This window comes from Phacochoerus africanus, chromosome 15 (genome assembly GCF_016906955.1).
Source record: "Phacochoerus africanus isolate WHEZ1 chromosome 15, ROS_Pafr_v1, whole genome shotgun sequence".
NCBI lineage: Eukaryota > Metazoa > Chordata > Mammalia > Artiodactyla > Suidae > Phacochoerus > Phacochoerus africanus.
In genome coordinates this window covers 107,081,896-107,109,764 of record NC_062558.1, presented here as the reverse complement: position 1 = coordinate 107,109,764, position 27,869 = coordinate 107,081,896, and the positions used below count along the sequence as shown (strand labels likewise).

Genomic DNA, 27,869 nt, shown 5'->3' with positions numbered 1-27,869 from the left:
AATAATGCAGCTATAAATATCTTTGTGTACATATAGCTTTTTTTCTTCTTTTAAATTATGTCCTTGGAATCAGTGCCCAGCAAGGGGATGACCTGGTCAGAGTGTTGACTATTTTATAGCTCTCGATAGGTAGAGCCAGACTGCAACTGAGAACTTTTAATAACTAAATGAAGCAACCTTACAAACATACTAGTGCCCTCTATCTGAAAAGGATATTCTATAGAATGAGGTTGTTGGCAACTATGATGTTTCAGGTGCATGCTAGCAGGACACCTGGGGAATGAATGAGATGCAGTTCCACCTCTGGGAAGCATAGAAGCTGTGGTTCTTCAACCGTGTTCTCTTCCTAGGACACAAAATATTCAAAACTGCTTCACATCTTAGGGCAGACCCAAATATGGTGATTCTCCCAAATTCTGCAGGGCCTTGAAACAGAAGCATATTTTAAATCAGGAGGCTCTTAATCAAAGACGGTGTAATTTTTGACTTTGATGAAGCAGGTGGCTGTCTCCTAGTTGTAACTCCATTCCTTTTTCTCAGATTCAGTAATATCAGGGAGTTTTCTTGTGCAGCGGGTTAAGGATCTGGCATTGTCACTGAAGTGGCTTGGGGTTACCGTTGTGGTGTTTTAGTTCTTGGCCCAGGAAATTACACATGTTGCAGTTGTGGTTAAAAAGAAAAAAAAAAAAAAAAAGGATGGAGGGATAAATTGGGAGTTTGGTATTAACAGATATACACTACTATATATAAAACAACAACAAGGGCCTATGTTCTTTTTTTTTTGGCCGTGCCTGTGGCATGTGGAAGTTCCCAGGCCGGGGATCCAACCTTCACCTCAGCAGTGACCTAGGCTGCTCTGAGACAATGCTGGATCCTTAATCCGCCAAGCCACAAGGGAATTCCCCTACTACCCTTGTTCTGTTCATTATCTTGTTATAACATATAATGGAAAAGAATTTGAAAAAGAGTACGTGTGTGTGTGTGTGTGTGTGTGTATAAATATATATATATATATATATATATATATATATATATATATATATAGAATCGCTTTGCTGTACACCTGAAACTAACACATTGTAAATCAACTATACTCCATTGAAAAAAAAATCAAGATTCAAGATGAAAGGGATGGATAAATAATATAAATCCACTTTGATTTTTAAACTCAAGTAAACCATTCCCAAATTAGGCATTTGTGGGGTTTTTGTTGTTGTAGTTTGCTTGTTTTTGTTTTTTTAGGGCTGCACCTGCGGTGTATGGAGGTTCCCAGACTAGGGGTCGAATTAGAGCTGCAGCTGCCAGCCTACGCCATAGCCACAGCCACGGCAACGCCAGATCCTTCGCCCACTGAGCGGGGCCAGGGATGGAACACCCATCCTCATGGATACTAGTCAGGTTTATTACCGCTGAGCCACATCGGCAACTCCCCAAACTAGGCATTTGTGCTGTGACAAAATTGGACAAGTAAGATGATCCTTTTGTGTGTGAACCTGTGCACGAGGCTTCTGGGTAGGTAGGCCAGGATCACAAGGAGACAGAACACTCAGGCTCAGGTGGCAGGATAAATGAGAACAAAGAAAACTATGAAGAACCTGGATCCCAAAGGTCATAAGGTTGGCCAATGTACTGCATTCATTAAATATCATGTACCAGGCACTATTCTTAGGCACTGGGATACGGAAGTGACCTAAACAGATAAAAACCCATACCCTCTTGAAACTAATGCTTAGGGGTGAGTGGGGCAGGGGATGTGGGAGGAGGATAAATGAAATATTGAGTATGTCTGATGGTGATAAACACAATGGGAAAATAAAAGCAGGAGAAGATGACAGGGTGTTCTAGAGAGGTTTTAAATAGAGTCTCAGAGATGGCCTGAGATTATGACATCTGAACAAAGGGGGAGTCTTAGGATGGCTGAGAGAAAAGCATTCCAGAGGGCCTGGTGCAAAGCCCTGAGGCAGGAGCAACAAGGACAGTGTGGGCTGGGAAGCAGCAGAAGGAGATGAGATCAGAGAGGGAGTTGGGGCCATTTCGTGGGTACCCCTACAAGCATTTTAGGGAGTTCAACTTGACTTAGAGTGAAGTAGGGGACCCAGCGGACAAGGAGACGTGGTCTGATTTGCCTTGGAGTATGTACTTCAGGGCGAGGGGGGCAGAACCCAGTGAGGAGGCTAGTGGCAGGCTGGGAACCCAGGTCCTCGGACTTAACCCAGTTCCCTTTCCGGCTCTGCCCGCGTCAGACACGAGGTCTCATTATTTGTTGGGAAGGTCAGAACCGACAGCGAATACAAGCCGGGAGGAAAGGTTTCTAGGAAGGTTTTGAAGTCCACTTGTAATTTCCAGCGATGGTCTCATTAGCATTAGAAAAGTTCCAGTGTGGGGTTCTTTAGCTCGGGGAACCTGGGCAACAGTCCAGTTACACCGTTGCCAGAACTCCGTGGCCTCAGGCAAGTCTTCTAATCTCAGGCCGACCCAGTTAACTCATCTGTAAAATGGGGCTATAAATGCCCTGACTGCTTCAGATTTTCAAATAAGACCACTCGAAAAGCACCTTTAACATGTAATTGTCGTTTACAAAAAAGCAATTATGAAAAATGGAGCTGACCTCAAAGGGCTGACTTTGCATAGCACTTCTAAACTCGTTTTAAAACGCGAAGCTTTGTCTCCTCCGCGGTCGCCCGAACCTGCTGGCCTCTCACCTGGCGCCTGCGGCGGGGCTGGGAGCGCAGCCGGGTGGCAGGTGGGAAGGCAGGGAGGTGGCGCTGGGGGCCGGGGCGGGGCTGCTGAGATCTCGAGCCCCCACTCCTCCCCTGACCCGACCCCGGGCTTTCTCCGCCTAACTCCCGGCGGGAGCCCTCAGCGGGCGCGCGGGGCGGGGTGCGGCTGCGGGCCGCGGGAGGGAGGACGGGCTGGGCGGACGGCCGCGACGCCGACCTGGGCGGAGCCGCCCCCGCCCTCCTCCCGCCCGCCCCAGGCTCCCGGGGACCAAGCCGCGCGCTCTTTTTCCGACAGCTGCCGGGGAGCCCAGCGCGCCGTTCTGCCTCCTGCCAGGTCTGTCCGTTCGGGTCGCCGCCCGCCGTCACCGCGCCATGACCACCCAGCAAATTGTTCTCCAGGGCCCGGGGCCGTGGGGCTTCCGCCTCGTGGGGGGCAAGGACTTCGAGCAGCCTCTCGCCATCTCGCGGGTAAGAGCAGCCGGCGACACGAGGGGAGCGGGGCCATCCCAGGCTGGGGAGTGGCGTGTCCTGGAGGGGACCTGGGGCGGCGGGGGCCCGGCAGGCGCTGGCGGAGACGGCGGTTTTGGGAGCCTGGGACCGAGCCGGGACTGCCGGGCGCATCCAGGTGCGCCAGGTGCGCCAAGCGCTTTCCGCGCGCCTTGGGCCCTCGGCTCCCGCCGCCCTTGCCTAACGCCGCGCTCTAGGGCGAGCCTGCCGGCTGCAGAGCATCTACTTACCTCGTTCGCGGGAAAGAAGGGGGCAGTTTTCGTTCTTCGCCCCGGAAGCATGGCCGTTGTGTGGATGCGCTTTGTCAGCCGGCGAGGGGCGGAGAGATCCAGGGGCCGAGGATCTCCGCAGATGCCGCACGCTGGGAGATAGCAGTTCCCCGTTCTTCAGAAGCCGCAGAGTGGCAGAAAGTAGTTTGAAGTAGCAGGAACGACCTGGAAAATGAAGTGGAATGGGTGGGCTAGTGATATTAACGTTAAATACAGCAATCGAAACAACTAGTTTCTTAGTCTTTGGACTTGATCCATGAGCAGGTTTCACCTCCCTAATGTCTTTTGGAGAAATGGTGGGATTTTTGGAAACAAACCAACCCGAATAAAAACCTTGTTGGATAGTCTACTCCTTTTTGGGATTATTAATCGATCAGCCCTTTTCCCCCAGGGGTGGGGTTCCCACCTTGTGTGGGTGCGTCTGAGGGAAGTTGGTGCTTGAAAAATTTTTGGAAGGTCCTCCTCTGTTTGGAAGGGCCCAGGTTCAGTCAGAGATGACCAGATCCTTCACTCCTAAATAAAGCAGAAACCCAAGGGAGACCCAGGCTCAGTGTTTCCAGGCCCAGGCTTTGATCATCTAATCTGGGCTAAAGGCAAGTTTAATGCCCCACCGAGAGTTGCCACATTCACTGTGACACCTAGAGAGGGGCTAAGAAATATTGAAAGAAGGGAGCAAACAGCCCTCTGGTGTCCACACCTTGCTAGGCCGCTCATTTCATTCTTAGGCTTATCCTCTTGCTGAAGGTGACCCTAGACCTGCCTTCCCAGCCATTTGAACATTCTGCTTTTCTTGGAGTAGGAAGGTAGAGAGGGAAGGGGAAGATCCCTAAGGGTCTTTTTGACTTAAGTCCCTGCCTCCAGCCCCTGAAAGAATATGGTGAGAGGTGCAGGAGGAAAAGAACTGGGGCCTCCTCTTCGGTTTTTCTCCAGCGATGGCCCTAACTGCATTTCCTTCCAGGTGGGCTTAGTGGTGTGATGGGGTCTTCTGTGACCATCCCGCTCCCAAAAGGGGCAGGTACTTCAGTTCCTAGGCCCTATCTTCTCCCCATCTTTCACCTGCTGTCCCATGGGGACCTCTTTGATTATTCTTGCAGGTACACAATATCTTCTCAGCCAGCAGCAGGATTCCTCAAGCGCAGAAACTGTGCCTTCCCCAAATCTGGACCCCGCCCCCAAGCCTGGCACTAAGCAGAACCTGGCTGTGCCCAGTAAATCTCTACAGGCTTATTAATAAATGCTTATCCAAGGAAGGCACATTTAGACTCGCTTACCTCATAGTGCATTTGTCCCTGCTCTTTGTGTCTATAATTAACCTGTCAGCCCTCTCCACTTCGGAATTTATGTATGACATTGAAGAATTAAGAATTGGAGAATATATATATTGGCCATCTGTTAAAAGGGCAGTTACTGCCAGTCGTTTGAGATGCCTTTTTTTTTTTCTTCTTGTCTTTTTGCCTTTTTCTTGAGCCGCTCCCACGGCATATGGAGGTTCCCAGGCTAGGGGTCGAATCAGAGCTGTAGCCGCTGGCCTACACCAGAGCCACAGCAATGCGGGATCCGAGCCACATCTGTGACCTACACCACAGCTCACGGCAACGCCGGATCGTTAACCCACTGAGCAAGGGCAGGGACCGAACCCGCAACCTCATGGTTCCTAGTTGGATTCGTTAACCACTGTGCCATGACGGGAACTCCTTGAGATGCTTTTAAAAGCAATGCAAGTGGCACTGTGCAGGAATGATGGTATGGGGTAGAAAACACAATACTATGAACTCATTAGTTTATACTCTCGTATGTTTGTTTATTTATTAGCACATGTTTCATGACCATATAGCATATTCTAGAAACCGTGCAAAGCCCTGGAGTCCCAAATGAGAAACACAGCTCCACTCTCAAGGTTGTCAGGGTCTATTGAGGGAAGCTAATCTTTATGATGCCCTTGGCTGGTGCTTTAATAGAAAAGTGAAAGTGACTCAGGAGGTGACATTTTCTTGCTAACAGTAATTTACCTGTTTATTCATCTCATTATTTCCATGTGGAAAAATCATTGGCCTCCTAACTTCCTGGAGATGGGGAAATCGTTGTCATAAAGGGTCCCTGAGGTGGCTGTCTCAGATCTGGTGTGAATCTGATTTCTGCTTCTTACTTGAGCTCTACCTGGGGTGAGCTATCTACTATCTGAGGCTGCTTTTTCTTTCTTTCTTTCTTTTTTTTTTTAATCTCTGCAATGGGATAATTCTAGCCATTGGCTGTGAGTTAAATTATGCGAGATTTCTCTGTAAACAGTGAAGAGTAGTGGGGAGATGTGAGCATCTAGTAAGTTATACACACCTTTTGGCTGGTAGGCGTGCTGCGTTTATCATTCTGGTCAGATCAGTTTGCTATGTTTGTGTACAGGCAGACTTTGAGTCTCCACACCAAAGCAAACCATAAAATTAGGCTAGGAGAGGAGTGCCTTTTATTTGAATCGCTATGTTTGCTTTCTCTTGCATGAATTGAATTATTCTGGTAGTGGTTCCAGTCTTTTGTTAAACTATTTAAGCTCCCAAATATTACTTTGTAATCTTGTGTACTTGAAATTGTTTCATTTTCCTTTTTTAACTTTTTTACTTTTTTAAATTGTGAAATTAAATAGTCATAAAAGCACAGCAAATGGTTATAAAATACATACCTGTAGTGTTACCACCCAAATCAAGAAACGGAACATTGTAGCATTGTAGAGTTCCCATTGTGGCTTAGCAGGTTATGGACCGACTAGCATCCATGAGGATGTGGGTTCAATCCCTGGCCTCAGTGGGTTAAGGATCTGGTGTTGCTACAAGCAGATGCGGCTCTGACCCCGCGTTGCTGCGCCTGTGGTGTAGGCCAGCTGCCTGGGAACTTCCACATGCTGCAGGTGCAGCCCTAAAAAAGAAAAAAAAAAAAAAAAAAAAAGAAGCAGAACATTGCAAGGACCCCAGCAGCTCATTACACATAACCCTATGCTGATTTCTGGTAATTACCTTCTAGTTTATAGTTTTATCCCCCAAATATGCATCCTGAACACCAGAGCTTAATTTTGCCAGTTTCTGGAGGAAATCAAACAACACATTTGTGTGTGTGAACAGCTGCTTTTGTTCTTCAATCTTTTCCTCTGTGTTATTGTAATAAAGTTAAAATTTCAGTGCAGATCTCCAACTTTAAATGGACATAAACTATCTTTCTTCCTTTTCCCAGTTTCTCATTTAAGCCTCTACCTTGGACTCCCTGATGATGCAGGCACACATTTGCAATTGTCCCCTGACATTTTTTCACTATCAATTCCTGCTCTAAATCCACACTTGTCTATCTCCTTTTTTTTTTTTTTTTTTCCATGCCAATTTCTTATTTCCTCTAGTTGCTTTCAAGGGAAGCCTTCAGAGAATCCACACCCAGGCCAAAATTGCTGCTGAGTTTATGTTGACTGTTTTTCTGTCCCAGCAACTGACTAAAGACAGGAAGGGGTGGGGCCAGAGATAAGGGGGTGCCCTTGGTAGGAGGAATTGCTCATTTGCCTCTTGAATCCTGGGGAGGCCTTTGCTAAGAGCCTCTGGTTTTCACTCCGGTATCCTAAGGGGTGCTTAAAAATGGATACTCAGTCAGAGGGTCTTTTCTGATTTTTAAGAGTGTTATTTCCAGACTCAACTAGGTTTACATAGTGTCCTTGAGGTCAAAAGCGCAGAGTTTATCTGTCAGGTTGTGAAAAACGAGATTTTTCCATAAAGGTTCATTATGCATTAATGGCCCTTGCTCTCTACTCCCACATTCTGTGCAATTGATCACCTGGGAAATATTAGCTGCTCCCGCTCATCTAAGGAGAGGAGGAAGAGGATGGATTACAGGGAATAGCATGGAAGTGATGCTTGAATTTACCAGCTTGAAATTCACCAAGCCATGTTATATCCCTCTGACCAGAGACCCTGCCCCTTACCCAGACTCCTGGATGCCAACCTCGCTGGCTTGTCTTTGAGGAGGAGAGAGCTGAGAGGAATGGTGTTAAGGTATTGCAATGGGACAGATGATTGAGAGGAGATTATCATCTAACCACTGAGGTCACTTTTCTAGTCTGAGCAGGACTAGAATTGCTCTCGTGCTGAGACTAGTTTAGGGCTGGCTTCCAAGCTGTGCTCAGTCCCTAAGCTGTCACTTGCCATTGCTTCCTGGAGGAGAGGGACCTGGATATTCTTTTCTTTTTTTTTTTTTACAGAGGAGAAGCTCCATGTCTGTAGGTCAGGTAATTTGTTTGAATTTATAAAAATTTTCAATGATTGAACTTCTTTGTGAAAGAAAAAGTAAAGGCTCATTAAAAATAAGCAAAAGTGGCTATGTCAGAAAATTATTATTATTATTGTATTTTTAGGGCTGCACCCGTGGCATATGGAAGTTCCAGGGGTCGAATCGGAGCTGAGCTGCCAGCCCACACCGCAGCCACAACAATGTGGGATCCAGGCTGTGTGTGTGACCTATACCACAGCTCATGACAACGCCGGATCCTTTAACCCACTGAGCGAGGCCAGGGATTGAACCCCTGTCCTCACAGATACTAGTCTGGTTCGATACTGCTGAGCCACAGTGGGAACTCCAGAAAATTAATTTTTAAAGGATGATTTGATTTTGAGTACATCTCAGAGGAGATCCTAGAGAAGCTGCCAGAACCTCTGTACAGCTTTACAGTGTACCTTTTACAGGGTCCAGAGCAGGGACTCAGGCTTAGCTCTAGTCTTGAGCACCATACTGCATGACCCTGGGGATATCATTGTGCCTTGTCTGGGGTTCAATTCTCCGTGAAGATAAAATAAAATAATAAGCATGCAAACCAATAATTTTGTACCCTGGGAATATGAGGGCCCACTTTTTTGTTGAAAAGTGTCTCAGACTCTCATTATGGCATTAGTTGTACTTTCAGTCACCAGTTGATTGAGAAAATGTATTATAAATTCAGAAATGTTTTCAGAGGAATTCGTGTTATTCATCTGTATCTGTGCCCAAATGACTTATGTTAATTACAAGTGCCTTCGTTTATACTTGAAAGATCTGTATGAAAAATACTTATTTGATCGGCTTACAACAATGACCATAGTTAAACTATATATAAGATATTTTATATTCCAGGCAGTGTTCTAAGTGCTTAATATCTTCTTTCAGTAATCCTCACCAGTATCTTGTGAGGGAGATGCAATTAAGAAGCCCATTTTACAGATGAAGAAACTGAGCCATGGAAACATTAAGTACTTTGCCCTTGTCATATAGTAGTGGGTGACAGAGCTGGAATTTGGCTGGCTTCATAGCCCATGGCCTTTACCTCTTTGTCCTAATAATGTTTTAATAGCAGCTAATATTTTTGAGTGCCTGCTCTGCTAGGTGTGCACTTGCATTATGTTCTTTGCTTCCTACAACCCGTGACACAGAGACACAGGACACATAGTAAATTGAATCGCTGGGATTTGAAGTCAGGCAGATTGACTCATGGGCCAGCTTTAACCACTCTATTCTGCCTCCTGATAAGCCATAACTGTCAGCATTTCATTGGCCAAATATTACCCAGCCCCCAGCTCTGAGAAGGGCTAATGGTGGTTCAGGCATCAACACGAGGGGTAGGACTCTCCCAGGATCGTCACCCCAGAGTCCGGTGTGCCCATGGGGTTGGCTGGCTGGCCTCCAGCTGCTCTGTGGCTCAGCCCGAGTGCTCCTGGAGCTCAGAGCCTAGCAGGGAGCAGCATCTCCCCTTCCTGTTCCTCCTGAAAAGCTAGACGCCATGGCTCCATCTGGGAGAGATGACAGTCCAGCCATGGCATGCCATGGCCATGTGGACAGGGAAGAACAGAAGGGCAGAGGAGCTGGAGGATTTGCCAGAGAAAATCCTGCTGTGTTGTCAGGAGGGGATTTGGGGGTAGTTTTTGTGGCAAATGAAGATGATCAGAGAGTAGGCAGATCCATCTTGCCCAGACGGGTGGGCCTGGAAGTGGCAGCTGAGCCAAGACCAGAACAAAATGTACCCGTGATAAACCCAAGATGAAAAAGGTAATTTCTGTAATGCACTCAGCACCCTGTGTGATTATCGATACTATTACTAGTGCCGTAGTGGGTGCCCTGGAAAGCTCGTCCTTAACTGAGGTCCGTAGTGTATTTTCATATGTGTAGTACCCTGCCTTCTTCATAAATGCCATAAACATGAAAAACGACTTTCTGAAGAACACTTTGGTCTTGTAGGAGGTCAGGTTCTTGACCAAGAACTTGGCCTAATTTTAATAGGTAGGACTATTCATGTAAAATAAGAAAATAAGGACATAGAAGTGACTTATATAGGATAAAAATGTCAAATGCATACAGGTAGAGAAAAATTCTATCTGTAAAATTCAGGTGATGTAGCAATGATTTATATCCACTTCTTTTTAAAAAATTATAAAAAGTACACCTCCAGAGCTGAACATGATCAGACCCTATGACCCTCAAATTCAAGTTAAATGCTCAATAGAAACATGTCCAAAAGATATGTCAAGAATCTTCAAAGCAGGAATTCCCATTGTGGCACAGTGGAAACAATCCAACTAGGAACCATGAAGTTGTGGGTTCGATCCCTGGCTTTGCTCAGTGGGTTAAGGAGCTGGCGTTGCCATGAGCTGTGGTATAGTTCGCAGATGTGGCTCGGATCCTTCATTGCTGTGGCTGTGGTGTAGGCTGGCACGTGTAGCTCTGATTAGACCCCTAGCCTGGGAGTATCTATATGCTGCAGTGCAGCCCTAAAAAAGCAAAAAAAAAAAAAAAAAGAATCTTCAAAGCAGCGCTCTTCACTAGAGACCCAAACTCAAAACAATGCAAATGACTAACAGTGGAATGGAAAAATAAATGGTGGTATATAAATAAGTATATTTATATCATATAGATAATGTGGTAAAACACTGAAGCAACGTTAATGAAGGAATTCCAACCATGCACAATGACATGGATGAGACAGACAGGAACACAGGATGTTGTGAGGAATGAGTCAGACAAAGTGGAATGCCACTTTGCAGTTATATGAAATTAATCAGGCAAAATTAATCTATCATGTTAAAAGTCAGGATCACAGAAACTTTTGCCAGGAGGTTGGTGATGGGGAGGAGCATGAGGGGGCTTTGGAAGTCATGAAATGTTCTTTTTATTTGGCACAGACTCCATGGGTGCTCTTTGAGTATCCGTCTAGCTGTTTTTTTTTTTATGATTCATGTACTTTTCTCTATTCGTGTTACACGTCATTTAAAAAGCTTGCATAAAAACCCTTGTGCTTGTTATAAAAGATCAAATCATATAAAAATGTGGACAGCCCAAGGTGAAAACCTTCACCACGCCTTTCTCTAGTCTTACCTCCCAGAGGTAAACACTGTTAACAGTTTGCTGCAAAAATTACTGGATTTTTTCCCCATTCACGTGGTTTTTTTTTTTTTTTAAACTTGCAGCTTGTGAAAGTTCCCTGGGTCCAGGGATCAAACCTGCACCACTGCAGTGACAGATCCCTAACCTGCTGCACCACAGAAGAATTCCTCATTCACATAGCATTTTAAAAATCAAATTACCATGTCATGGTGAACTATGTAGATGTCATTGCTTTGTACTTTTCTGCCTTAATTTTTTTTTTTTTTTTTTGCTTTTTAGGGCCATACCCACAGCATATGGAAGTTCCCAGGCTAGGGGTCAAATGGGAGCTACAGCTGCTGGCCTATACCACAGACACAGCAATGCCAAATCCAAGCTGCATCTGCATCCTACACCTCCGCTCATGATGGGCAATGCCGGATCCTTAACCCACCGAGGGAGACCAGGGATCAAACCCATGTCCTCATGGATGCTAGTTGGGTCTGTTGCCACTGAGCCACAACAGGAACTCCTATACTTTCTGCTTTATTTTTAATCCAGCAAGTCAAGAATTAAAGCCATCTTGGTGTGGTGGGAAAATGAAGTCTTGAAGCCTGATCTGGGTTCAAACCTTATCTTGTCTGTGTATTAGCTGTATGACTTTGTGCAAGGTTAGCCCCTGAAACCTTAGTGCCCTCATTTGTAAAGTGATAATAATAGTACTTGTCTTTTAAGGTTGTGGTACAGATGAGGATGATGTATAGAGGGAGTGTAGCGCTATGGCTAACACATAGAAGGTGTGGAGATACAGCGGTACTGTTAAAAAAATACTAATGGTAGCTGCTGTGTATTGTGTGTTAATTATGGGCCAGCCATTGTTCTAAACCCTTTACAAATGTGATCTCATTTAATCCTTCCAACAATGAATGAGGTTGATACTATTAGAAGTTTCATTTATTAAATGAAGAAACATAGAGTAACTACACAAGGTTATGTTTAGTGAAGGGTTAGGCTTTGGGTTACGGGTGGTTGTTATTGGGACTGTTTAAAAGCCCATGGGGTTCAGAGGGACTTGTATGGGACTTTTGAGAGACCGATGACTTCTTGATCAATTAGGTTATTCTACTTTGCTATATGTTTTTGAATTATATTCCTAAGAAATGACAGTTGGTCTTTGAGACTAAGAGGGCAAAAAATCTCTTTGATGGGCCACCCATTAGCATTAACAGCTTCTGCTTTCACTGAGTGTGAAGTGAAGCTGGATCAAGGCACAGCTCAGCTACAAGCACCTCAATTACTTTATTGCCTCATTTTCTTGAGAAAATGGTTATAGAGTAACCAAGAACATTTTGAAACATTCTGGGGGTTTTCAGGCCAACTTGCATAGGCTCATACATCTTATGTGGCTATGATGTGGTTTCAAAGCCTGTGCCATAGCCTGGGCCCACAAACAAATTGAGTCAGAAGTCTGACTAAGGAGAGTTCAAATTCCACATCTAAATGGCATACTGCGGGGCTGGGCTCTGCTTTGTCACCCAGCCCAGAGTCTTTTAAATTTATACCTGAATACTTTTGACACAGCCAGTAGTTCAGAGGCGGTTGTCCCTAAAGGTGGATGGCACTGAGATTGAACTTGAATGCCAAATTTCTTTATCCCAGTCTGATTTTGTGTGATGTTAGAAGTGCTAAACTATCATTATTTCATGTTTAATTAATATACCCAACTTGTAAAATGGATTTAAGGTGATTTACAATAGCAAAATACATAACTACAAAATTTCAAGCACAAGAACACGCATCAGAAGACTTAACAAAAGGGATTTCCTGTTGTGGCGTAGCAGAAACGAATCTGACTAGGAACCATGAGGTTACAGGTTCGATCCCCGGCCTTGCTCAGCGGGTTAAGGATCCGTGAGCTGTGGCGTAGGTCTCAGATGTGGCTTGGATCCTGCGTTGCTCTGGCTGTGGCATAGGCCGGTGGCTACAGCTCTGATTAGCCCTCTAGCCTGGGAACCTCCATATGCTGTGGGTGCAGCCCTAAAAAGACAAAAAAAAAGAGAAGACTTAACAAAAGATTGGAACAGAGAGGAAAAAAGGATGTGCCAGGACCTTTAAATCAGGTGGTTTCTGTAATTGCACACTACATTTAGCTGTGAGTTTTCTGGCCGAAGTAAAATAAAAACCATGTTGAGTTATTTAGATATCTGGAATAAAATTATTTCCATTTATATGGCATCTTCAAGGATGCTGACCAACAGTATAGGGGGCTTTTAAAAAAATTTTTTTTAACCATTTTGGTAAGAGATAGAAAAGTACTATTCTAGTTGGTGTTTCTTTTAAGGGTGTTCTATGTACCTTAGCAAGAGTGTAAGCCTTGAAGTTGTTTTTGAGGTGCTGAGATTTTAGGGTTTAAGTATTTTTGTTTACCTGATAACTTTGTTCAAGGAGAGTGCTTCAGAGGAAAGGACCATCATCTTCCTGGAAGTTTCCAAACCTAGCAAGTTAGCATCGGAGTTTTCTGGGAAGATTTACAAAGGTACAGATTCCTTGGTCCCACTGTGTAGACCCTCTCAGTAGATCTGAAGTAGGGTGTAGAGGTCTGTTTATTTTTAAAATCCAAGGGGCTCTGTCGATTACCTTAGTTGGGAACCACTGGCTCATCGTTGCAAATGTCAGTTTCCTCCTGAGTTGCTGGTGAGCTGGGCCAATTTCTGGCCTGAAGTTTAGATGCCATTTCCAAGGGTTAACAGTGTTCCCTAAACATTCAAGAAATGGACGGGTATTCCTGTTCACAGGTAAGTCAGAGAACCTTTCCCTGAGGGGGAAAAAAAAAACAACCCAGCAACTCTGAGTCAGAACTGTTTAAACTATGTGACAAGTATTTGGTTAAAATCCCCATCTCTGTCAAAAGAGTGGCAGTACAATTTGTCATCCAGACTGGAACACTGTTGAGAATGAAATGGGAAAAGAAGTTTCTGTCCTGGGCCTACCTGGTTGTCTTGTAGAACTAGCCATAAAACATTTCTATGTGTAATCTTACTTTATGTAACTTTTACTTATTTATTTTAATTTTTTTGTCTTTTTAGGGCTGTACACGCAGCATATGGAAGTTCCCAGGCTAGGGGTTGAATCGGAGCTGTAGCTGTGCGGGATCCAAGCCTCGTCTGCAACCTACACCACAGCTCACAGCAACGCTGGATCTTTAACACACTGAGCAAGACCAGGGATCGAACCCACATCCTCATGGATGGTAGTTGGGTTTGTTACCACTGGGCCCCAGTGGGAACTCCTTATATAACGTTTAAACTAAGCCAGTGGTCACAAGCACATTTTTCATGAAAGTTAGGAGGCAGCATACAAGAGTTTTGACTTGAGGGTGAGGTAGTGGAAGAACTAAATGAATAGCTACAAGAATGATGATAAATGACAGCTGGTCCCAGGTTTCTGTGTGGGGGGCCGTGGAGTGTGGTGAGAGCTGTGACTAAGTGGAGAGTGTGCCTCAGCTAAAGGGAGCAGAGCAATTAAATTTTCTTTTCTTTTTTTTTTTTTTTTTTGCTTTTTAGGGCTGCATCTGTGGCATATGCAGATGCCCAGGCTAGAGGTCCAATCGGAGCTATAGGCCGATGGCCTACACCACAACCACAGCAACATGGGATCCAAGCTGTGTCTTCGACCTGCACCACAGCTTACGGCAATGCCAGATCCTTAACCCACTGAGCAAGGTCAGGGATCAAACCCTAGTCCTCATGGATACTAGTCGGGTTCGTTAACTGCTGAGCCACAGCGGGAATTCCACAATTTAAATTTTGAAAAGCCAAGATGGTAGGTTAGATTCATTTCATTGGCCTCCAGCTTTCAATCTTGAGCCTAAGGAGTTAAAAAGACTCCATTTAGCTGTCATTGGAACATGTACTTTTAAGTGGCAGTGCCTTCTGATCAGTCTTCTAGGGTAAGCTGGCCTCACAGTGGCTGGCTTGGAAGCTGAATGGTTGATCTCCTTGAATGCATCTACTTCTCTCAACTGCCCTGAGAATATGTCTGTCAAATACAGTCATCTTAGCCTCAGCAGACCTAAGGCTCAGCGGTTAATTCTTGGCAGTAACTGGGCAGTTGAGTCAGAGGCTATGTTTAAATCCCTTGTTGTTCCCCCATTGTTTTCCAGATAAAGTACAATCTTGTTAGGAAAAAAAAAAAAAAAAACAGAACTCTTACAGCCTGGTTTGTGTTTATATCTCCCGACTCATCCCCTTCCTCTGCCTTCACTTCCTGTGTTTTCTCCATGCCAGTCCACATGCTGTTCCTATAAGTCAGCAGGCTCTTTCCTGCCTCCTGTAGTACCTTTGCACAGTTTTAAACAACACCTCCTCCAAGGAGTCTTCCCTGATTCCACCTTTAGGCTCCTATTACCTCTTTACTAGTTTCTAGCACGGCACTCCGCAGCTGTGGTACGTACCTGTCTGCCCCAGGAGGTGGTGAGCTTGCCGGTGTGCCCTGCCTACACCATCTCATGTAATCCTCACAGCAGCCATCTGATGCCAGGGCTGTTATCATCCCTGTTTTACAGATGAGCAGAGCGAGGCACACAGCGGTGAAATATCCCGCTCAAGAATGAATCCTTAACTCACAAGCACCAGAGACAGGTGCTTGAACCCTGGCCATCTGACATCAGAAACCACATCTTGGGAGTTCCCGTCATGGCGCAGTGGTTAACGAATCCGACTAGGAACCATGAGGTTGCGGGTTCGGTCCCTGCCCTTGCTCAGTGGGTTAACGATCCGGCGTTGCCGTGAGCTATGGTGTAGGTCGCAGACGCGGCTCGGATCCCGCGTTGCTGTGGCTCTGGCGTAGGCCGGTGGCTACAGCTCCGATTCAACCCCTAGCCTGGGAACTTCCATGTGCCGCGGGAGCGGCCCAAGAAATAGCAACAACAACAATAACAACAACAACAAAAGACAAAAAAAAAGAAAAAAAAAAGAAACCACATCTTAATCAGTAAGCTACACTCTTTCAGAGTATGCTTAAGGAATATCTGATGAATGAATGAATGAATGAATGAATGAGAGGTACAGAGGAGGGATAAAACAGACCCATGCCTTAATACGGAGAAGGCACGTTATCTCTTCATTTGTTGTAGCCTGTGGGTATGCATTCAGTTCTATTTAACAGCAATATTCAGTTATTTAGCTGTAAATCGAAGAACATAGGGGAGCAACTTCATAGTCCTGTATCATTTAGAAGTGAAATTCTCTGACCTTCTTATGTGCTCACGAGTCTGGCAGCAATGCACAGACTTTAAAGATGCATTAGGGGAGTTCCCACTGTGGCTCAGCAGGTTAAGAACCCGACCACTATCCATGAGGTTGCGGGTTCGATTCCTGGCCTTGCTCAGTGGGTTAAGGTTCCGGCATTGCCGTGAGCTGTGGTGTAGGTGGCAGATGCAGCTCAGATCCTGTGTTGCTGTGGTTGTGGTGTAGGCCAGCAGCTACAGCTGCGATTCGACCCCTAGCCTGGGAACTTTCATATGCTGCATCTGTGGCCCTGAAAAAAAAGATTCATTAGGAACTTGTAGTACAGGTTGGAGGTACAGATTGGCCTCTGAGCAAATGTCTGCCTGGGGCGGGGGCAAAGAATGAGGGAGACATGGGTGAATTCAGCAGAAAATGGCAGATTGTTTATTCCTGGAGATTGCGCCTAACCCCATTTATTTCCCACGCAGAGAGAGTTGTGTGATCAAGTTGTATGGTCTCTGGGAAAGAAATCTGAAAGAGGGTTTTTGAGGATGTCCATTGAGTTAATGGTCCTCTTACTTGGGTGAGAGTATAGGATTTCAGCTGACTCCATCATGAGCTGGTTCTTATGGAATTTGATGGTTGGGAGGAAATTAGAACAGACCGTGTGGTATACCAGCCACTCACCAGCTGTGTAACCTCAGGCAAACTACTTAACCCCTGTTGCTCCATTTCCTCATCTGTGATGATGCAAATAATGTTGGCTACTTGATAGCATCGCAAGAGGATTGGTCCATTAACCCTTGCCAAACACTTAACCTGTGTTGACACATAATTAACTCTCATTAACTGATGGATATTGATATGATTATGAATGAATAGTTAGTGTGCAGTAAGGATTGCAGTCCTCCATCCAAGATGGGAGCTAACCGGTGTTAGAGACAGGCCTTCTCCTGAGGTCTTTTCAGTTCTGATTTGAGTATTTCAGTAGGGGGGTTGTTACTTGGCCCTGGCTCAGTGCAGAGCAATGGAGGTGGGTGTCTGGAGGATGGTGGGGGGGCACCCAGGCCTTGGTAGGAGTTTGTGACACTCCAGTTCCCTGTGTTGAGGGCCACAGCAGATGAGTCTCCTCAATTCTGGATTTCTTTTTGGCTTTGACAGTGGGCCTTGCAGTAAAGCAGAAAGGGAATGGAATTTGGAACACGGAGATCTGGTTTCAAGTTTAAGCTCCAACCTTTAGTGTGTCAACTTGAATCCGTCACAACTTTTTTTGAGTCTCAATGTCTTCACCTGTGAAATTATCTTACATGTTGATGATGAGTTCATCATTATTATTATCTCAAATAGGAAATGGTATGTGAAAGAACTTTGTAAAAGGCAAATCTCATAATTTGTTGAAAATCATTTTTCCCCCAGAAATAGATAGCTCTTAAAAGAATGTGGACTCAATCTACTTACCTGTGATTCTGTCCAAGTCCCATCTACTGATGCTGTCTTGTAACTTTTTGAGATTTCCTTTGGCTTCCCATTACTTTGGCTTAAAAGAAAAAATCAGACCAAAAAATGGGATGGCTGGGCCTTGATTACTCAGATGCAGGGCTCTTAAGACTGGTTCTAGCTTGTCCAGGATCTGTCAGGATTAGCAGAAATGCCTCGCCTCTAAGACAGTTTGAACCAAATGCTGGAAATTCCAGAGTTCTTAGCAGCGGAGCATATGAAAGTAAAAAGAAACTTCTATTTCCACTTTCTCAAGCTGTTTGCAGCCCCTCCCCTTGCCCCCCACCTCATCATTTTAGTTTTGTGAGTGGTCTCAATCATTCCAGGATAGTGATGCTGGGGAAAATGATTGATTCCTTTTGGAATTTTTTTTAAAAGCATATGAAATGAAGCAGCGTGATTATGTAGTTTACAGTGCTGTCTATTTTGAATTCAGACATTCACTGGACAGATATTTTTTGAACACCTACTATGTGCTAGTCATTGTGGGAAGCACTGGGATACCACAGTGCAAAAGGCAGACAAACTCCTGCTCTCACACATCTTATTGTTTAGTAGGCTCTCAAGCATTAAACGAACCCACAAAATAGATTTACAAACCTAATGTGACAAATGCCATGAAGAAGAGAGTGTAGGAAAGGGGTGATGGGGATCTATTGTAGATTAGAGCTTAGGAATGGCCTCTGTGAGAAGAGTCATTTAGGCCTAGAGGTTAATTAGGGTGTGGCTATAGCAAGTACTAAGGCCCTGAGGTGGGAAGAAGGAAGGAAGGCCCCTGTAGTTAGGACTTTGAGGGGGGATGATCCTTAGGGACCTCAACACTGATTTTTTTGTTGTTGTTGTTGGGTTTTTTTTTTTTTTTGTCTTTTCTTGAGCTGCTCCCGGGGCACATGGAGATTCCCAGGCTAGGGGTTGAATCAGAGCTGTAGCCACTGGCCTACGCCAGAGCCACAGCAACGCGGGATCTGAGCCGCATCTGCGACCTACACCACAGCTCACGGCAACGCCAGATCCTTAACCCACTGAGCAAGGCCAGGGATTGAACCGGCAATCTCATGGTTCCTAGTCAGATTCTTTAACCCCTGCGCCATGACGGGAACTCCACAACAGTGATTTTGGATTTTATCCACAGGGCCTTCACTTTAATGCTGTGAGAGTTGATCATGATAAATGAGTTCAATCAGGCCACTTTCTCTAGAGATAAAATATGCCAACCCAGAACCATAGCTTTTCCCAAACAAACTGATGCTTAGGGCCATTTTTAAAACAAGGGGTCTGTGTTGTTTTGGAAAAAGCGAAATATACATGAAGTCACACCAGCTCAGTCTCCTTAGGAGGATGGGCAGAAAATGAGAGGAATTTGTTTTTACTGCATGTACTGGGTGACTCAGAGCCAACTCCCCAAAGTTGACAGAGAGGAGAGTGGCCTACGCTTGCCTGTATCAAATGTCTTTTCCCAGTGGCTGCGTGAGAAGAAGGTCTGAACCTTGGGTTGGAGGCTTTCGTTTTCTAAAGGTCAGATCTCTGGTAAACAGATGATGGGAAAGCCAGAAAGGAAGGTTAAGAGGTCAAGGTCTCTGCGCTGGTTTCCACATCCTGCTACGTTCCGGGAGAGTTTTGCCTGATAAAGTCATAGCATGTCTGAACCGGAAGGAATCTCAAGGAGCAAGTCATCCACCCCTTATTTTGTGGGATCAGGGTGCTGATGGTTGGGGAGGGGGGGATGGACCATGACCATAGCATTGCACCAGCCACCTCAGAAGGGTCAGTGTTTTCCGTTTGGCAAGGGCTGATTGGAAACTGGCTGCTGAAAACTGCGTCAGGTATGGAGGCTCAGGACATGAGTCTTGTGTCCTGGTTTGATACCTTGAAGGGCCTCTTACCTGGGGTTCAGCCTTAAGGAGACCCCCGAGTGTTCACAAGATCTTCCTCACTGGGCTTCTGGGAGTCAAGGGCCTTCTTCAAGGTGAGGCCAGAACCCTGTGGGTGCTGGGAGTCTGCACAGTTACCACCACTCTGCTCCCGGGGTGGTGGGGAGGGGAATGTGGGGGGTTCTTGGATTTGCTGTCAAGGAAGATCTTTTAATGTCAAAATCATGGACTGACCCTGGGATGAGAGTCCTAGTTGTAGTGTACCTTGGTTTAAGAAAATACCTGGTAGGAGTTCCTGTCTTGGCGCAGTGGTTAACGAATCCGACTAGGCTACTACAGCTGCCAGTCTACGCCACAGCCAGAGCAACGCCAGACCTGAGTCGCATCTGCAACCTATACCACAGCTCATAGCAATGTCAGATCCTTAACCCACTGAGCAAGGCCAGGGGATCAAACCCGAATCCTCATTGGGTTTGTTTCCACTGAGCCACAAAGGAAACTCCCAAATATTTTAAAATATGATAGGATACTGGTTCATTTCCTCTAATCCAGGAAGTTGGCTATTAAGGTCAGGCCCTACAGGTGGCTGATTTTCTACACGTCAATGCTTCTAAAGCCAGTGGTTCCAAATCTGTTGGGCCACCAATGCCTGGGGGAAGCCAGCCAATGACCGCAATAGGTCACCAAATCCATCTGCCTCCTGAGCATTCCATTCGACCTGAATAAATATCATACCTCATGCAAAGATGTACAACTATTTTTTCAAGCGAACACAGACAAACTCATTTTGGAGTAGTTCTAACCTCAGAGACATTTTTTTTTTTATTACCAGGTATTTTCTTTTTTTTTTTTTTTTGGTCTTTTTTTTGCTATTTCTTGGGCCACTCCTGCGGCATATGGAGATTCCCAGGCTAGGGGTCCATTCGGAGCCGTAGCCACCGGCCTACGCCAGAGCCACAGCAACACGGGATCCGAGTCGCGTCTGCAACCTACACCATAGCTCACGGCAACGCCGGATCGTTAACCCACTGAGCAAGGGCAGGAACCGAATCTGCAACCTCATGGTTCCTAGTCGGATTCGTTAACCACTGAGCCACAACGGGAACTCCCACAAATCTTTCTAAACCTCAGTTTCCTGATCTCTAACATGGGGGCTGATATGTGCCTTCTTTTCTCACAAGATCATTGTCAGGAAGCACCGAGATGGTACATAGACTCTTTGTAAACCATAATATTTTACTTAACCATAAGGATTGTTACTCTTGAAACAATAATTGGGATTTCAGCCCTCTTTCCTTTTTAAATGTCTTGATCCTTATCAGTGAATCCTTAAGCTGGTGGTAACTTACCCAGTGGTTTCTTTAGAGACAAATAGTGACTATCCTGCTCTCTCCTTTTTTCCAGGTCACTCCCGGGAGCAAGGCTGCGATAGCTAACTTATGTATTGGAGATGTAATCACAGCCATTGACGGGGAAAATACTAGCAACATGACCCACTTGGAAGCTCAGAACAAAATCAAGGGCTGCACAGACAACATGACTCTCACAGTAGCCAGGTGAGGCCCGTGGAAACGCTCACTCATTTCTGGTTGACTGGAAGCTGTTCGTGGGCAGACCTGTCTCCCCGATTTCAGAATCCCCTGCACCCACTGACTCAGTGCTACATCTACTGTAGGCAGGCGGCAGGGTCTGGCAGTGGGAATTTCAGCTTGCTCATCTTCCTCTCTGATGTCCACAGTGCTTCTCACAGTGTGGGCAGCTTTCCCTCAGATATTTGAATTTTCACTTGATCTAACACAACTGACCAAAATTTGGAAGAGGTGAAATCAGTTATCTCAGTTATGTACTGTCAGGTATAATGAAGTGAAACGTTCTTCCTGGAAACGGTGGAGAATCTACTTAGGATGCTGCTCTTGCCACACTGCACTGAGCCGTGTGTGCTACACCAGGAGTTTATAGTAACAGAGAAAGACTTTAGCGTGTTAGATAAAGTGCCTCGTGTAAGTTAAAAGTTCAAGAAAGGAGAGCTGGGGCAGTTCCTATGCCTCAGTGGTTAACAAATCTGACTAGCATCCATGAGGATGCAGGTTCGATTCCTGGCCTTGTTCAGTGGGTTAAGGATCTGGCGTTGTCGTGAGCTGTGATGTAGATCGCAGATGCAGCTGGAATCCTGTGTTGCTGTGGCTGTGGTGAAGGCCTTAGCTATAGCTCCAATTCGACCACTAGCCTGGGAACTTCCCTAATGCTGCAGGTGCAGCCCTAAAAAGCCAAAAAAAAAAAAAAGAAAGAAAGGAGAGCTGGGGTGGATGTTCTCAACAGGTTGACAGATGAGGGGAACGCACTGGAAGTTGTCATTGCGGCAGAATTCCCATTTCTCTTCCATATTGTCTTGGAAGGGGCCCTGCAAAGGCATGGTGTTGGAAGTGATTTGGTTCAGCCTGTATGGCTCCCTCTTTCCTGTTAGGTCAAGTTCACGTCCTTCTTTCTCATCTCCTATAATCTGTCTTTAATGTCTCCTTAACCTTAACTCACACGTTTCTTCATCATGATCCCTTTGCTCTCATTTGTGAAGTCGCTTATCACTTTCTTCTACCTCGTGCCCCGGGACTGATAGGAGGACCAAGTGTGAGGCAGGATGTCAAAACATCTTGAATACTTTGGAGTCCTACCCTGTGGAGGTGCACCGTGTTACTGCTAAACCCTCAGAAGCACATTTACCCCTCATGCTTGTGTCCATTTCTATCTCTGTCCAAATCCTCTCCTTTAACATTAATTCTTTCATAGTTTAATTGATTTTGGGGATCCATTTACCAGCAAGCAAAACAGCTCTATCTTTCCTATATCTGGCCCTGCGCTAAGCACTCTGACAGTTCAAAGATAAGTACAAACATTATCTACTTGGACAAGTGAAAAATACACAGTGTTCCCTGCTGGCCTAGCAGGTTAAGGATCTGGCACTGTCACTGGCTTGGGTTCCATCTTTGGCCCCGGGAACTTCTGCATGCCACAGGCATGGCCACAAAACAAAACCAAAAAAGATACACTAGTGGGAATTCCCATCATAGCTCAGCAGAAATGAATCTGACTAGCATCCATGAGGACACAGGTTCGATCCCTGGCCTTGTTCAGTTGGTTAAGGATCTGGTGTTGCCATGAGCTATGCTGTAGGACGCAAACACAGCTCGGATCCTGTGTTGCTGTGGTTGTGGTGTAGGCCTGCTGCTACAGCTCCCAATTTGCCCCCTAGCCTGGTAACTTCCATATGCCATGGGTGTGGCCCTAAAAAGACAAAAAAAAAAAAAAGATACACTCATGAAAACTGTGATGACATTGTGAGAGTTGCTGTGTGATTAGTACAAAGAAATTCTCCTCAGACAAGGAGGCATCATTTTATTTGGTCCAGACATGCTTCACAAACAAGTTGGTTATCTGTTTTGAATCCAGAATGGTATCCAACTGGTATCCATGAGGATGAGGGTTTGATCCCTGGCCTCGCTCAGTGGGTTGGGGGTCTGCCATGGCCATGAGCTGTGGTGTGGGTCACAGATGCTGCTCGGATCTCACATTGCTGTGGCTGTGGCTTAGACCAGCAGCTACAGCTCTGATTCGACCCCATAGTCTGGGAACTTCCATATGCCCTAAAAGAAAAAAAAAAAAAAGAACAGTGGAGGAGATAGAGAAGAGCATTCCATTCTGAGCAGAGGGAGGGTGGTGTGAGGCCTGCTCAGGAGTGGCAGAGGCCAGTGTGGCTGGGGTCAGCGTCACAGAGCATGATGGGGGAGGGTGAGACCAGAAGAATTGCCAGCAGCTTGGGAATCCCTCAGGGCTGAGCGTGGGCAGTCATCAGACATGACATCATGAGGCTGATGCTTTTAAAAGTCGCACTGGTGGCAAAGTGGGAGGGGAAGGCGGGGGTGGGGGGCAGAGTGCTAGTTCAGAGGCCAGTATTTGGGGAAGAGAGGACACTTTCCCACAATTTTTAGCATGTATGAAACAACAGCTTTGTCAATCTGTTGCAGATCTGAACAGAAAATCTGGTCTCCTCTGGTGACAGAGGAAGGGAAACGTCACCCATACAAGATGAATTTAGCCTCTGAACCCCAAGTAAGTACTTGCTCATGGCGGCCTTTGCTCTCACCACTCAGAGTCTTTTCCGCTTTTGACACCGCTCAGCACACTCCCATTTTTCCTGCCCTGGAGGCTGGGGATAAGACGCAGGGAAGGCCCTCCACTGCCACTGCTGGGACCTGGCTCTTGTTCGCTTCTTCCCGTAAGGGAACTGTAGGAGGAAAGGGCTGGAAAACCCCAGGGTAGTGACACCAGGGCCTGGGCTGGACACAGCGGGTAGGAAGGGGATACGGGAAGCGGGTGGAAGCTTTCCTGTGCAGAGCAGGGTGGCAGGACCGCACAGCCAGAGAAAGGCACTGACTCAGCTCGTTATGGATGGCAGCCGTCAATGAATCATGCTGGGGATGCACAGAAGTTTGGATCCTGAGGCCTAGAGCCTAGAGGAGCTGCAGGGACATTTTACTATTAAACCTACTTCTCCAACCCGTTTCCCCTCCCTTACCTCCCCCCCCCCCCCCCCCCCCCCCCCCCCCCGACCCAGTGCCCTACTCCCTGGTTTCCATGAGCCTTAGGACGGAAATCTCTCGTTTCCTTAAAGTAAGACCTTAAATTTTTTTTTTTTTTTTGGTCTTTTTAGGGCCACACCCAAGGCAAATGGAGGTTCCCAGGCTAGGGGGCTAATTGGAGCTATAGCCGCCAGCCTATGCCACACCCACAGCAATGCAGGATCCGAGCCTTGTCTGCAACCTACACCGCTGCTCATGGCAACACCAGATCCTTAACCCACTGTGCGAGGCCAGGGATCAAACCTGTGTCCTTATGGGTGCTATTTGGGTTGGTTAACCACTGAGCCAAGGCGGGGACTCCCATGAGACCTTAAAATTACTAAAATGAAGTGGTATTGGAAAATGTGGTAGTCAGTGCAGAATTTGTTGGCCAAATAGAATTTCCTAGGATGAGAGATTGTCCTAAGCTTCCATATTTGTACATAATACTTAGACTATAAGTGATTTTATTTCTTCTTTAACTACATCTTCTAAATTATCTACAATGAATGAATATTCTTTAGAAATACGGGGGAAAATGTAAAGAAGAATATTTAAAACATTGTGTAAAATTGCTCACACCTCATAATGCTACTTTTCACAAAGTATGGAATAAATTAATAGATAAATTAATGCATTATTAGACATATGTTAGTAGATAGGTTGATAATGGCTTTTGAAAACTTAGATTGGTTTGTGAATCTTATACATTTGGCTCAAACTGAAGATTTGAACTCTGGGGGAGTTCCTGTTGTGGCACAGCAGAAACGAATCTGGCTAGTAACCATGAATTTGCAGGTTCAATCCCTGGCCTTGCTCAGTGGGTTAAGGATCTGATGTTGCTGTGAGCTGTGGTGTAGGTCACACGATGTGGCTCAGATCCTGAGTTGCTCTGGGGTGGCTGTAGCTCCAGTTTGACCCCTAGCCTGGGAACCTCCACGTGTCATGGGTGTGACCCTAAAAAAAAAGAACATTTGAACTTTAATTTTTTTTTTTCTAAATTTGGGATATTTTAATTGTTACGGTGTACTGAGCTATAATCAAGGGATAACATACAGCTACTTACCTTTTACACATAAAACAAACTTGTGTGAAAGTGAACTCACTGGGTGAATTAGTGTGGGTGATTTGAATGATTGTATATAAGTGATCTTCTTTCAGTGGCTTTCATTAAAATGTCAGAAATGAAGTCACACAAAATTTTTCCATTTAATATAATAAAAATCCTACCTAAGAATCCTAAGACTCACTTTAAGGATCATTTTGCATCCACCATTTCAAAACTGACTTGACTGTATTATTCTGTACAGTTCCTCTAAGGAAAGTTCATAAATATGGCATTCAATCTATAAATTGGCTGTTGTGCAACCTAATTTAAAACATGCCACAGTCAATTCCAATTTCCCAGGGAGTTTTCAATCACTTCATTAAATTCATTATAAATGTTAAGTTTTTTTTTTTTTTTGTCTTTTTGCTATTTCTTTGGGCCGCACCCACAGCAGATGGAGGTTCCCAGGCTAGGGGTCTAATGGGAGCTGTCGCTGCCAGCCTACGTCAGAGCCACAGCAACGGGGGATCCAAGCCGCGTCTGCGACCTACACCACAGCTCACGGCAACGCCGGATCCTTAACCCACTGAGCAAGGGCAGGGATCGAACCCGCAACCTCATGGTTCCTAGTCGGATTCGTTAACCACTGCGCCACGACGGGAACTCTGCCTATAAATGTTAAGTTTTAATGTGTTAAGTGCTCATATGTTTTATGACTTGTAAGGAATGATTTTTGTTTTAATGTGGTCTCTAAAAAGTTTTCACTTCAGTAATGCAATACTTACCTTTTAGTTATACTTTGTCTATGTATTATACTTGAATTTTCATCTTAAACATATAATCTGAGTACCTATATTAATATTTTGAAGGCTGTTTCCTTCAGATTAAAAAAAAAAATCTCAAACACTAACGGCTAACTTAACTATAGTTTTCTTTTGATTCTTAGTAATTCTTTGTTCCTATGAAAAACTTCCCACCTCTCATTTTTCCAAAATCTTCAACTTCCAGTCATTCTAAAATAGAGGAATGAGTAAGAGCAGAGTTCATCTATAATTAAAGGATCTGTTCCTTCATGTAAGGCCAGCCAACACCCCAGCTTATCTGAGGTCAGTGTAGTTACACACCTAGTTTATATTTCCTCATTATTGAGTTTCCTTGGAGACTGATAAATACAAAGCCCAAACAATTACATCATCCCTTCCAAAAGGCAGGCCCTGAGTTAACTGCCTGACTTCTGGACAGACCAGTATTCACATGGAATTAGAGATACCCCTTTTATGTACAAAACAGATACATTCTTGGGAGATTCTCTATAAAAGTGAAGATCAGAATTTCCAACCTCCATTTTCTTTCTTTCTTTCTTTTCTTTCCTTTTCTTTTTTTGCCTTTTTAGGGCCACACCCGTGGCATATGGAGGTTCCCAGGCTAGGGGTTGAATCAGAGCTATAGCTGCTGGCCTACGCCACAGCCATAGCAACATGGGATCCGAGCCATGTATGTGACCTATACCACAGCTCACGGCAATGCTGGATCCTAATCCGCTGAGCGAGGCCAGGGATCGAACCCTCAACCTCATGGTTCCTAGTTCAACCTGCATTTTCTATTAACTTCCATTCTAACTGAAAATGAAGGGGATGGCACTGGTTGAATGCCTGCTGTGTGCCAGGCGCTGTGCAGTGGCGAAGAGGGAGGTACAACTGGCCCAAAGCCAAACAGGAAGCGACAGGGAAAAAAATGAGCCAAGACAGAAACATAAGGGTTCTTCCCTGGTGCTCAGCCTCCTAAGTTGCTCCTAGGAATTGCTGTGGGGAAGGAGAGACGAGGAAAGAATTGTGATCCTGGCTGCCACTGTCATCTGTCCCACTGTGCTGCTGCATAGCAATTATGGGGCCTGGGGTTCCAGGCCACCCCCTGAAAGTCTGCAGCTGTTCATAACCACTTATTATCCCTTGGGATAGTTATATTGTAAAACCTATTTAATCACTTTTTGATTACTGCTGAGGTTATTTTGTTAACTAATTTTACTTCCCCTTTTGTGAATAAACTGTCCTAAGCTTTTGTTCCATGTGGACAAAATCATGTCGAGGTAATATAGAGAGTTAACCCTCAGTGTTTCCAACTTGTTGAAGAGGGAGCCTATCTGAATCCTTATAATCAAGTTTTCATGTTGTCTTTTAAGTCAGTGCACAGAGAATTAACCTGGTGGTTTTCATCATTGTGTTTTCTAAGAAAGTATGAAAGAGAAAACAAAAAAAAAGGAAGAGCAACAGAGGACAGGAACTCTTTGGGGGGCAGTTGTTTGGGACCTGGGTATTACCAAAAAAAAAAAAAAAGAAAAAAAAGAAAAGGTCAGGGTTCAGGAAGATTTCTGGGAAACCCAGAAAATAGGATGCACATCAAGTTTAGGGGGCAGCACAGAGGATGCTCTTGCCTTGGAGCCAGGGGTAGATCCACAGTGGCTGAGCAGAAAACACCTTATAACCAACTCATCAGAAAAGCCTTGATTAAAAAAAAAAAATAAAAAGGGAACGTCAATTTAACAAGTTTTGAGGGGTGTTTATAAAGTAGCTCTGTGGTGGTGTAATAATTATCCACCGACTCTAGGCAGTCCAGCTTGGAGGTAGAGGGCACTTGCTCAAATTACACAAAGAGGGGAGTATAGGAGCCTCCCCTGGGCACTGCCCTGTAACAGGTATCCCCCAGCTTTCCATCTGATTAGCCTTGGACTTCTCCCATTAAGAAACAACAGATCCATAATTCCCCTTA

At 45.2% G+C, this 27,869-nt stretch overlaps 1 protein-coding gene across 1 annotated transcript in view; it reads left to right on the top strand.

Moving 5' to 3' along the window:
• Positions 1-2,959: 2,959 nt before the first annotated feature.
• The window catches only part of PDLIM1 (PDZ and LIM domain 1), a 50,267-nt gene continuing 25,357 nt past the window's right edge, over positions 2,960-27,869 (top strand). Inside the window, exons 1-3 of the mRNA XM_047761051.1 lie at positions 2,960-3,188; positions 20,847-20,998; positions 23,462-23,546. Of these exons, the coding sequence (XP_047617007.1) occupies positions 3,093-3,188; positions 20,847-20,998; positions 23,462-23,546 (333 nt within the window). The 5' untranslated portion in view covers positions 2,960-3,092. The remainder of the gene's footprint in view (positions 3,189-20,846; positions 20,999-23,461; positions 23,547-27,869) is intronic.